At 36.3% G+C, this 12930-nt stretch overlaps 1 protein-coding gene across 7 annotated transcripts in view; it reads left to right on the top strand.

Moving 5' to 3' along the window:
* CEP162 (centrosomal protein 162) overlaps positions 1–12930 on the top strand; it is a 42372-nt gene that overhangs the window by 19446 nt on the left and 9996 nt on the right. For all 7 annotated transcript variants that reach the window (XM_086876449.1, XM_086876451.1, XM_086876455.1 and 4 more), the window contains 13 exons: positions 27–149; positions 902–1093; positions 1257–1332; positions 2214–2478; positions 3641–3908; positions 5599–5741; positions 6523–6750; positions 7398–7532; positions 8436–8548; positions 9330–9435; positions 10163–10289; positions 11194–11357; positions 12758–12862. In XM_086876449.1, coding sequence (XP_086732575.1) covers positions 27–149; positions 902–1093; positions 1257–1332; positions 2214–2478; positions 3641–3908; positions 5599–5741; positions 6523–6750; positions 7398–7532; positions 8436–8548; positions 9330–9435; positions 10163–10289; positions 11194–11357; positions 12758–12862 — 2045 coding nt within the window. The remainder of the gene's footprint in view (positions 1–26; positions 150–901; positions 1094–1256; positions 1333–2213; positions 2479–3640; positions 3909–5598; positions 5742–6522; positions 6751–7397; positions 7533–8435; positions 8549–9329; positions 9436–10162; positions 10290–11193; positions 11358–12757; positions 12863–12930) is intronic.

Genomic DNA, 12930 nt, shown 5'->3' with positions numbered 1-12930 from the left:
GTTTTCTTTAACATTTATCTTCTCAGTTGTATTGCTTGATTCACAAGATTCCACGGTAGAACTTCAGAAGGCCATTGAAACATCAGATGTAGCTCCAGGTGAACATGATCAGCCTGAAGAAGTCAGTGCAGTTGAAATAAATGAAGCAGGTAAGAGGTGCTTTAAAAAAAAACAAAAAACAAAAAAAAACCACAACCAAAATAAACCCCACCACATAACAAAACTCAAAACCTGAAATCTTACTTCATTAAAATAGGTGACTTCAGTGTCTTCATTTGTTCTTTGATTATTGGGGAACATGAAACCCTTGGCTTTTGCCAACAAATCTTGAAACATGAGGAAACATTTCAGGAAAAAGTGATGTTTCTGCTAAAAAGACCCCTTTTTACGCTTGGTTATTGCAAAGTAGCTTTTGATGCTGCACTTTCATATTTAAATACCATCTTCTTTGGTTATTTCTCATATCTAAAATTTTTCTTTGACAGCACTGAACTGAATTATTAAATACATTCTCTTATCAAACTTTGCACAGTGGTACAGGTCACATATATCCAGATTATGGCTGTGATGGCACCTGTTAAAATAGTCATACAATTTTATATATTGTGTGTGTGTATATTATTTTATAATGTTAATTTTAGTAGTGTTAAAATATTGAGGTGGGAGAGAATGGGGGAGAGGAATGCAAACTGTAGATGAGACAATTTAGTAGGCACTAATTAACTTGGCAACTGTTTCTTTTTATAGAAAAAAAGAGATTTTTAATTTTTTTTTTTTAATGTGATACCACTGTTTTCCCCACATAATAGACCGAGCTAGTAACTGAAACACAGGCTCAAGAGGGATGTTTCCCTAAAGAGAAAAACCAGTAGTGTCTCTTACAAGTCTGCTTTTTTTTCAGGTACTTCCTGTGGGCAAACCACCAGTGACATGGAAGCATTACACCAGGCGTATCATCACATTGGTCAGTCTTTGGGAGACACTGATGAGCAAAAGCTGCACAATTCTGCAGTGGCACTCTCAGAAGGCTTAGGGCAAAGCAGTTCACAAAATAATGACATCTATGCAAAAAACATGTCAACTGTTGATTCAGGTAAATAGCTCAAAGGGAGGCATGTATTGTACAAGCTTGCAAAACAAGTGAGCTAGTAATATCTATAATATTCCATTTACAAAACATTTTTAAATGTCCTTGCAACAAATATTTTTTCTAGGTTGTTACTTAATTTATTTTATATTTATTTCTCATTATTTAGATTTACCTACTGTGGAGGAATTGATGAAAACAATTAAAGGACATAGTATCAGAAATTTTGATGTTGACACTGAAAGGTATTTATTTCAAGATGCATTTTGAGAATTGTAGTAACTTAAAGCTGCTAACGATTTGTGAAAAATACCTTACTCAATAACTTATCTATCTCTTTCTCTAATTAAATACTGAAATTTTGTTACATCCTGCACTGGCATTATGGCATTTGCAGTGAACTGTTAAATGAGTTATGCAGTGTTAATAGGTATAGACCAGGGATTCCCGTACTTACTTTGGGTAATAAGCAGCCGTGTTTGTCAAATAATTTGGAGGAGTGTTCATCACTCTCACAGCTAGGCTCTCTGCCTTCCCAGTCTTCTGCTCTTTCCCCTTCTCCATTCAAGGATTTCAGCCCACATCCTACCCTAGCTCTTAATCACACCCTATCCTATCCTATCTCCAAGCTCCATAATCTTAAATTCAAATCCTCTTAAGATCAAACCCCACTGTTGTGATTCTTACTAACTTGTAGTCTATACATCCCCCTTATTTGCTGCAACTGTTCTGTCTCAAGCAGACAGCACAGGCCTTGGAACTGTCAGAAATACAGCTTATGCTTAGCAGAGGAGTTCAGGGAGCTTATCACATAGCTGCACTCAGCAGAAATACTTCTTCATTTTTTTTATTTGTGTTAATTGCAGGCTTACAGGTGTTTATCTTGTAGCCAGTTTTGCTACCTACACAAAAACAGCTGCTGGGAAGTGGCTCTTTTTACACAGCATGGGAGCCAAACCTGTATGACTAAATCTGCAAGATGGGTCTTAAAAGAGGCTTAGTAGCTCTTTGAAATTCAGGCAGTCTTTACAGCTGATACCTAAGGAAAAAATGTTCTGCTTTTTCCAGACTGATAAAAATCCAAAGGGCAAAAGTCTTATTATATATGACTTCTTTTTTCTTGTAGTGCTGTGAAACTGGTAGGCAGCACAGAAAATGATCTCATTAGCCACTCACCCCTTGAAGACCCCCAGAGTAATGCAGCTTGGGAGAAAAACTTAATTGAAAAGTTTAACAGAGAAGAAAACATCTTTCTACGGAGAAGTGTGAATGACGATGCCATTCAGAGGATGACTGAGAAAAAAATTCAGACCATTGAAGAACAGCCTGATATACTAAGAGAAAAAATAGGACAAGACTCTTTGCTTTCACAGGGAAGCAAAACTAAAAAAGTAAGTATTACCAGCCAAATTTTTGTTATATGGAAGTAATTTTTAAAGGTATGTATTTTAGACTACCTGTCACTTGATTATGCTCTGATGTTAAGAAATTGAGAGACTGTTGTTCTTTTTCTTGAAATTCTCCTGTTGCTACTGCTACTGATTGGAGGTCACCAAATCCAGTGGACATTGGGACCAGTGGGATTCTTCTTGTCCCAGCCCAATATGTGCAAGGCTGCTTCAATGCCACATCTCCAGCAAGATATCCTCAAGATAGTGATGTCTCTGAGCATGTGAGCATTGGAGGGACACATGTAAACACACAACAGGCTCAGAACACAGAACAATTGTACAGAGAGAACAGTTAGAAATTAAGTACAGTAAGAATATAGAAGAAACTGCAGTGGTCAGTGTCCAGCTGAGTCAGACAAGCATGCTGACCAGCAACCTGGTCATGTCACCAGCTTTTTTAATCTGATTTTTAATCCATTTCCCAGACTTGTTTTTACCTATTTTTTGTTCTTTCCCTAAAGATGCTGTAAATTTTGCACATTCCTACAATCATCTCAGACATTCCAGAGCAAGATTTACATAATCCCAAATCTTCTCCCTGAATCCCCAAAATCTTTCCTCCTTGCATCCCCTAAATTAGCTTCACACTCCTTTAGGCAATCATCTCTTGTGTGTGCAAGGCATTGTAGGGACAGAGGTTTGGCTGATTTATACCAGTGGATTGCCCACTAGGGCGAACTGGCGAAACATTTTTATTTGTTGGTGTTGGGAGTTGTGTGCTTTGTTTTCAACGATCAGATTTAGCAGGGTTCCTCTGCCTACCACTATTACTTTCTTCATGGCTGGGTTTCTGTATTCACTGTGTTTATTAGCTTTTAGTCATGAACTACCTTATTTGTTAAGCAAAAGATCCTGTAATGTACACTACAATTAAAATAAATTTCCCAGATCAGTTAAACAGAGCCATTACAAAACACTTGCCCTGTATAGTTGTGAAGTAGTACAATTCTGCAAAATTACTTACTACTAATTTGGTTAAAAATAATGCTTGCCATCACCCTGAGTCTTATAGTTGTGTAATTTTGGTAACTGGTTCAATGTTTTTCACTGGAGAATGATACCTCAGTTTACAGCAGAGCCTAAAATTTGTGTTCTGTCACAGGCTCTTCGGTCTTGTTCCTTGAAGAATGAAAGATCAGGATCAATGACAAACAAACCAATGTCATATAAGAATATCAGAAGTCCAGCACCTGTACATAAAAAGAAACCTTCACATGGTCCTCATGGACTGGTTAGAACTTCTGGCTATGGGAAACCCAGTTTATTTTCAAAGCAGTCTTCTCCAGTTAGTGAAAAGAAAACACCAAAAGAAACTTTCAAAAATGCCTGTATGAAAGCCAAAAGTCCTGCAGATAGAGCAAAATCTAAAGGTAATTCTAAGTTTTAAGAGTTTTAATTTTGAGTTTAAGAGCCAGAGAGGTTTACTTTTTGTGCTTCACATTAGAATACCCCAAATGTCATAGAGAAATCTAAACTCAAATGCAGTTAAGTACTGATACTTTTATGTATTAGCATGAAATTGCTGTGACAGAGACTTTTATATAAATCTTTGTAGTCTTGCTTCATTTTCACTCACATTTACCACCACTGTGTTTGAGACTTACCTATTGTTCACCAGTAGGACCAAAAGAATTAAAAAAGCTGGTGTTCAAAAATTAATATCTACAAGGTGACATTTTTCATGATAGTAAATGCAAAGATTCACTGACTCACTACTTGTATGTTTGAGGCTGAATTCCTGTTCTCAGCTTATTTTGATCTTTGCTTTCCTGGAGTGCAAAAAAAAGTACTAAAAAGGAAGTCCTATTTTCTATTCATGTCTCTTGGAAACACTATGGAAAGGAGAATAGCAGTGTAATTCTGTGAAAATTGGGTTGCAAGTAGAGGACTGAACCTTTTTATTTTGGGGTGAAGCCTGAAGAGTTTCATGAGATAATTCAGCTTAGTGTCTTTGCAGACAATGTTTGCTATCCCGGAGGCATGGGCAAGTAACTCTACAGGTACCCAGGCTTTAGTGCACTTCTAGCATGCAGTGCTTTTTAAAAACCCTGCAGGTAGTCAGGATAAGCAGTTCAGGATTACATTACCTGTCTTAGGGAGATGTTTCAGTGGCAGGTGTTGAACTGAAGGATCTCAGTTCCTCAGTACATTGTTGTGTCTCTGCCTGGGGAAGAGAGGGTTTTTACAGCCTGGTGAAAATGGTAAAGTGAATGACAAGTACTGAGGAATTAAGACCACTGGCTTCATTCAAACTTGCTTTTCCCTCCCTAGCTATAGCCATTCATTATAGCAATTTTAGGTGATTTCTGAAATTAATCTCACCTGGCCAAATTCTGTAGGGGAATGGCTAAGGGGAGAATATCATTGAATCAAACAATTCCCAAGTCATCAGTGCTAAGCAAGTGCCTTTCTGAGGGGTGTGTGACACTAAAAACACATGAAATTTGGAAAAGAATCATTGTCTGATGGGGTTTTTTTCAGGTGTAACATTCCTAAGCAGAAGCAGTTGAAATGGCAGTTGTAGTTACTATCTGTATTTCAGAAGACTGAGATGTGAACAGTTCCATGTATATTAGTGACTCTAGGGGGAACTTCCCTGATTTCTTATTCCAGTCAAGTCGTTATTTGATGAAGCAAATAAATGTTGCATTTCTTTCTATGCTGTCTGCACTCTAGAGTCTATTTTGAAAATTGTTGTGTTACCTTCCTCACAGCTTGAAATATGTTGTGTTTCTGTATACTTAAGTAACTGGCCACTTCTGAAGTGGAGGAGTGAGGTTAACCTTATTTCATGAAGGATTTATTACCCAACTACTTGTTTCAGTTTTTCTCTTGCATTTTGTTGTATCTTGTCATCAACTCCTTACTGAAAAAAAAAACCAAAACCCTCCAGTTTTTCCATAGTATATAATTGTTGTCAAGTTTCTATATTTCATTCAAAATTCAGGTTGTAGAATACTTTATATACCTACAGGTTGTATCACATGAATACATATTTTTCTTAAAGGACATAAAATTCTGAATTTAATTTGTTCTATTTTACTTTCTGCCTAAATGAAGAAGCCTTATTTGCTACTAGGATAATAAGATCTGCAGCAAATGAACCAACTTTGGAGGGAAGTATTAACAGAGTTTTTTGTGGCCAATCAGTTGTTAGTAATCTTGGACACCAGGCTGGGGATTATAACAGGCAGTATCATCATGTGAGTAATAATCAGTGATGCTCTTAATTATAGCATGTATAACTTGGTTTGCAAGCTTATTTTCTCAAGGATTTTAACAGTTATCACAAGGTTGGCAAGTACTGAAATACTGAATGAAGACTTCCCTTTGGTCAAACACTAATTTTTGCTTTTAAAATACACAAATATAATCATACTCTTCAGTTGCTTGCATAATGCTGTTGTTTCAGCAGTTCTATATAATTAAAGTTGCTTATTAAATTCTAAAAATTACTATTTAATTGTTAAGGTTAAATAGAACTTCTACGTATAATATTCTGGTATTAATGTTTAAACAGTACTACTGTTCAGGGATTTTTTCCTATTTACATTGCATTAAATATTTAATAGTACCTTCTGACTTCTCCAAGATGACTGAATTTACAGTACCATAATGGTTTTTCCTTCTCCCTTATTAACTGCATGAAAAAGCTATTCATTGAATACCTAAAGCATTGCTGCTTTTCTAAAAGTAAGATGCATAATAGGATAATTCTGGTAGCAATATATGTCATATGGGATGTATTTGTTTCTTGTTGTGTTTTTTGTCTTGTTTTCCTCATATATATTTTGCAAATTAGAAGGTAGCTCATTAAAATAAATATAGGAAGTTTTGCTATTAAAATGTTGGGAGGGTTCTATTTTGGGTTGTTTTTTCAAGTGCTTTTCTGAGACCCAGACAAACTAGTTAAATAAAACTGATGAGCAGAGTTCTGGTAAACAATCAGCTCAGTGTAATGTTTTCCTGAATTGTCTACCCTAGGACTTACCATTTTCCCCTTTCAAAAGCTGTGATAGAGAGCTGTATTTGTTAAAACGACTACAAGCAGCAGAGGAGGACCTGAACACAGCTCGGGATTTGGTTCAACAGCTGGCCAGTAAGCTTTCACAAAAGGAGAAGGAGATGGAGGTTAAGGTAGTGGAACTGAAAACACAGCATGAGAAGGAGCTTTCCCATCTGGGTCAAGAAAACTATGTTCTTCAGAGCAAGGTACTTTATCATCTTGTATCCTGTGCCTATAGAAGAGAAGAAATACTGCTTCTGAAAATTGAATCAGTGTTACTTTACATGAGTTGTTGCTGAGCAGAAAATCCAAATTTACACAGACACTGCAAGTTTATAAATGCATACCTGCTGTTACATTTATTGTCTGTAGGACATGATTTTTTTTTTCCCTTGGAGATAAACCATGTTATCCTGAGTTTCCTTATGTTGCTATTTCAACAGTCCTGCAGCAAGCTTTTTGCAAAGATTTAATTCACTCTCACAGATACCACTTGTTATAGATAAATACTATAGGTAATATGTTGAGATATTGTTTATAGTTCTTGATGCATTTTTCAGTGTTGTGTTTCATCTGTATTAAATATTCCCACTTATTCCACTATACCCTTGTTGCAGATAACTCCCTGCTTCGTAATGTACCCTCTTTTCTAGACACATGAGAACAGAAACTTCTAGCTTTTCCCAAACACTGTATACTTTTTTTCTGTTTTGTAATGCTTCTGTGAAACTCCAGTAAGAGCCACTCATTGGTCTGCTTACATAGCTTAATGAAGAGAATGGACTGTAGTCTTGTAGAAAATTGCATATTGCTAACAAAACTTTATTATTGCTTGTGTGCCTTTTTCTGAAAGCTAAGAAATATGGAAGAGATGGCCCAAGAAAAGAGGTCGACCCATGCAGCAACAATTCCTGTAACTGAGGAAAAACTGGCACAAATACAAAAAGAGATTGAAGATCAAGAGGTCATTATTCAAGGTTATCAACAGGTAACACCACACATCATGTTGAGCTGTGTTCTATCCAGTTTCAGAAACAAAATTGTTTAATGGTTACTACTTTTCTGTTGAAAACAAGTACCTTGTTTTCTAAAAGGTGGATGGAAGGGTGTGAAGGGCAAATATATTGCAGATTTAAAAAGTCTTTCACACATCTAGTTTGGACTAAGTTTTTCCACAGTTCCACATAAATGTTCTAAATTGTAAAAATCAGTAACTTTTCAGCTGAGAACTGGGAAAATACTTTATGGTCAATGAAGAACCACAAACTTTTTTGCCCAAATGTAATTTAAAATCAGTACACTTAAGCAACATAAGAAGTCTAAAACATTTTGTTTTTTAAAATGTTTTTCTCAAGGTCTGAGCAGCAGATTTCAGGACAACCTTATTAGCATGCCTGATTTGTATTACTGAGTCAAGTGGAGAAATAGATAATTCAAGCTTAGTAATCCTTTTGAATATTTGCAGCTGTAAAATCCAGTAGGTAGCTTAATCAGCTTCCAGCTGATGCTCAGCATAGTTCCTTGATATAAACATAATGTCTTTCCAGTATGGCTGTGAGCATCCTAAAGAATGATGGTTTGTGCCCCCAGGACTGGAGCATGGGCAGGCTGAGCTCTGATTTATCAGCACCCACCCATGAACATGTTTTTAGAATATAGTTGGGATAGGTTGTGGAGGATCTGTCTTAGCTCTTTCCTGCAGAGTGAGCAGATACTTGGATGAGATTGTAGATAATGAAAGTAGATATCCATTTTAGAAGGTCAGTAATGAAATATGTAGCATTTTCTTCCACTGTTTCAGCAGGGAAACTGTGATTCGTACAAAATTGTTTTATAATTGTAGAAAACAGTCATTTATGAACATTCTTTAACTTTGTCTGTCTCAACTTAGGAAAATGAGAGGTTATACAAACAAATGAAAGAGCTACAAATCCAAAATAAAAAAAATGAAGAACGAATGTTTAAGGAGAATCAGTGCATAAAGTCTGAATTAATACACTTAAGGTAGGCTTATTTACATATCTGACCCAAAATCTCTGGAATTTTCTGCTGGTTTTTTTTTTTTTTTATGCTACACCATTGCAGAGTCTATCAGATGCATGTTTTCTAGTGTTTCTCAGGTTTGTGGTTTTGTTTCTTTTGAGAATTGACTTGTGTTGATTATGGGCACTTAATTCTTTGTTTTCTTGATGGTGTTGCAAACCCATGGGAAGACTAGAGACTTGCACTTGGGAAATATTTCAGTGTTCTTATTCATATAAGAATGAATAATAATACATTATACAACACTTGTTCTGATATTATGGCTCTGCTGATGTTGTTAAGATGTTTTGATGCTGTTGTAAGATACACAGTAGATCAGGGGCACAAGAGGCTCTGCTAATGCAGAAACCATTCTATTCACTGCATTGCAGGTCCTGTGAGTTTTGCATCCTGTGCTAGTAATGAGGAAAAACAACTTAGCAATTGTGTGTACTCCTAATTTGCAGATCTTTGCTTTGGAGAGGCCTGTAAATGAATTCCACTGATGCAGGGTCGATTTTTATTTCTTTCCCTTGTGTAGTCCAAATAAACTAGTTCATGCGAGGTGAGAAGACTTCACCTTACAGTGAATTTTGTTTGTATATAAATGTTGTGCATGTTTGCTTCTCTTTTTGTTTTGAACCTGCACAGATTGACTTTGTGGTACAATTTGGAGGGCAGGGGATTGTGTTTGTTTTTCAGTAGCCACTGAGAGTATGCTGAGTCACCACTCTGCATAACTGCTTTTGCTATTGTTATTTAGAGAAAAGATAGAGAAGACCAATAACCAGTCACGACTCGTGCAGGATTCTGAGTCAGCCAGAAATCAGAGTTTCACAGAATTGATTTCAGAGCTTCGAGCAGCACAGGTAGGTATATACCAAGCCTATAAGATCACAGAGTAGTGCCTTTGTAGCACAGAAATATAAATAATAACTGCTGGAAACATGAGGAGCACACAGGCCTGATGTGGCCTGCTCAGCAGATCAGGATAGGAGCTCACTAGCAGTAACAAACCTACATGCACATGCCTAGACACTCGGTCTGTTTACTGGCTGCTCCCCAAATCTCAGCCCCCCAGCTGATCTTTGCTGTACCTATGCATACTTAGGATCAAGGGGCTCCATCTTTAGAGGTGGCTCTGGCACTGAGACACTTTGTCCTACTTGGTCTTGAAGTTTGGTAGTGTTCATGTGTAGCAAAAAGAAGAGAGACTGCCTGAAGAAAATGGCAGGTAGAATGTAGTAAGGTGAACTGTTGGACAATACATCTCTCCATGTAGCTTAGTCTTCAGTCTCAGAAGCCATTTTCTTTACTGGCCCTCTCAAAAGGCAAATGTTTTCTACTTCTATGACAGTTAAGTAAGGCTTAAAAAATCTGGAGTTCGGGGGTTTGTTTTTATGTTTAGCATATGTTTTCCCATGCTCTGCTATAGCAGGGCCTGAGAATAATACCAAAATTAAAAGATCTTATTGTTGCTGTGGTCGGATGCAACTGTTGTGATTTAATTGTTGTATGATGAAAAGGCATGCAAGGGGTTTTGTGTGATATTACGTGTTTAGTTTTTCATTTTTTAATGTTTTCTCTAAAACCCAGAAAGAAGAAGCTAAATTACAAGAAGAGATAAGACGTCTAAAACAAGATAAACAAGCTCTTGAGGTAGACTTGGTACAAGCCAAGAAAGAGAGAGATTTAGCAAAAGTCCAGATTGCATCTGCATCAAGTAAAGGACCTTCATTTTGTTGAATAATTTTGCTTAGTTTGCATTTCAGTAATAAATATGTAACAAAAACTTGTTTCTTAATAATGTATTGCTTAGTGAAATGCATCTAGACCATTTCCAAACGTTGTCTAACAATGTCCAAACAATGTCTAACAAAAGCATACGGTGAAGGGCATGCTGCAGTACTTCTGGTATGCTATTAAAAAGTATCTTCCTGTATCCAAGCAAACTCTTTGTTATGACCTGTTAAGTTTGATTTCTTGCCCATCTTTCACTAGACATGGAAAACAGATGATTTCAATAATTCTCTGTTCATAAGAAAAGATTTACTATGTTACATCTAAGTCTCCTATTCAGATCTTGCCCATTTTTCACCTATAACATATGCCTTGGGACTTTTTTCAGTATTCTTACCAAGGCTTTTTCCAGTTTGAATTAATGCGAGAAGGGTCAAAATTGACTCAGTTTCAGTGTCAGGTAGCACAAATGCTGAGTGCAGTACTATTTACCTCCATGTCTCTTCTGAAAATGTTTGAACCCTTAATGGGAGGAATATGATCAATACACATCTAAGCATATATTCTACGTTGTCATTCATCTTGATGCTGAAGGTTGGTTTACTAGAGCATGATCAAGAATAGATCAAGAATAGATTCTGTTTTAAATACTTTCTGTGGTTAACTGTAAGCCATTGAGTACTGCTATGTATGAGAGAAATAAAGGGGTTTTTACAAATACTGTTGCTTTTAAAATCCTAATTAGGATCTGGTTTTAAAGTTACTATAGTAACAGTGTTGTCAAAATGGTAAATTATGAATTATGTTGAGGAAGAGAGTGTTGACTAATTACTCTTTCAATACACAATTACTAATAAAACAATTCTAAGAATTTTTTATTTTTGTAGGTGAGAAGTCTTATGAATTTAAAGTTATGGAAGAGTCATACAAACAGGAAATTACTAATTTAAAAAAAAGACTTCAGTGGTATGCAGAAAATCAAGATCTTCTGGATAAAGATGCAGCCCGTCTTAAAGATGCAAGAGAAGAAGTTGAAAAACTAAGACTAGAGGTGATAATATCTAGCTTTATGTAAAAGTTGGAACTGGAAATTGTTTCTTTTTCCAGTGATGAGTATAATGTAATTATTTCGTTCATAATAATCCCTTTTTTTAATATATATTAGATTGGTTCTCTTGGACATCTTGGCTATGCTTCTGGGAACAAAAGTAACATGCTTCTCTAAATTCTTCAAATTTCTTGACCTAAGGGAAAGAAGTATATTGTTATGTTAACAACCAGGCTCACCTCTGTTCTCATTCTCTTTCCCTCCTTTGTGCTCCAGAGTAACTTAGGCAACACTTTTATTTTCTCTTAAGTGCCAGTTCTAAATTCTTTCTTAGGAAAAACTCCCTGGTTACAGCAGTAGGGAGGTAAAACCCAACACTTGAAATCTAAAACAAAACTAATACATGAATCTTGAATACTGCTGAGATTTACATTGTCTACTTGTCAGTACATTAGACTTAGGATTCACAAACCAACAAAACAGAAAGTTTTACCAATGCTAAAATGTAACTGATCTTGGAATTTTTTAATGGTGTTTTATTAGAGAGATCGCAGATGAAAGGAGGTGCTTCTGAAGGAGCAGCCTTCAGAAGACACCTCATATCAAACTTTGATCAAATACCATTCCTGTGAAAGAAAATATTTTTATTGGCATTTTCTCTGGGCTGGACTGGTGTATAAAAATTCTGGTGCATAGAGCTGTGACTTCATAGAAATAATCAAATCAGTCAAACTATAAAATGCTGGCATAAAAAGCATGACTTATGCTAATATTACTGATGTGGGAGAGAATCCAAGATAGGAATATTTTTAAATATCCAGGGTGTAATATCCCTGTACAGAGATCATAGTGGCTAATAAAGGTAGGGAATTCAATTTTAGATTATAGCTTTGAGTCCTCATGGCCAGACTTAGAAGTGCAGGAATGTGAATTATCCAGGCCCTCCTTCCCCTGATTCAGGGATTCAGCTTTTATTTAGGCACTGCATAATGTTGCCTTTTGGCTGTTCCTATATTTCACCACATAGTGTAGCATTGCAAATCACAAACCATTTCCTAAATTCATCCTGAAATCATGGAATGCACTGTAGTACTTTATATGAGAGCTTATTAATCAAGCCTGCATACTGGCAGTATGAAGGAAAGAAAGAGTTTTACTGAAGACAAGAGTGTCCCAGAGCTGAAATTCTCTTTCAGATTTCCATATCTAGTTTCAGTTGCTTTGGAGAAGGAAACTGTCATGTGGGTTAAGAGTCAGAAGAATCATTTAGTACTGAAATTACCTTTACGAGTTTTTAAGTGGCAGAATACTTCCACTGTATTGTGTGTGTTTGAAATGCTTTTGTAATACAGGACAATGTCTCTGAATACGTATTTCAGTTTATCTCCTTGTAAATTGGACAGGTTGAGAAGCTCAGAGCTGAAGCAGGAGATCAGTGTGTGCAACAGAAGAAACGTTTGCGAGACAGAGCAGCAGATGCTAAAAGAATTCAGGATCTTGAGCGACAGGTATGCAATAAAAGAACTGTCTTTCATTTAACCTTTGTTTCAGATAAGGTCTCTTAAAACCTTAGTGC

Source organism: Cyanistes caeruleus, chromosome 2 (genome assembly GCF_971803275.1).
Source record: "Cyanistes caeruleus chromosome 2, bCyaCae1.hap1.1, whole genome shotgun sequence".
Classification (NCBI taxonomy): Eukaryota; Metazoa; Chordata; class Aves; order Passeriformes; family Paridae; genus Cyanistes; species Cyanistes caeruleus.
This window is presented reverse-complemented; position numbering and strand designations above follow the sequence as displayed.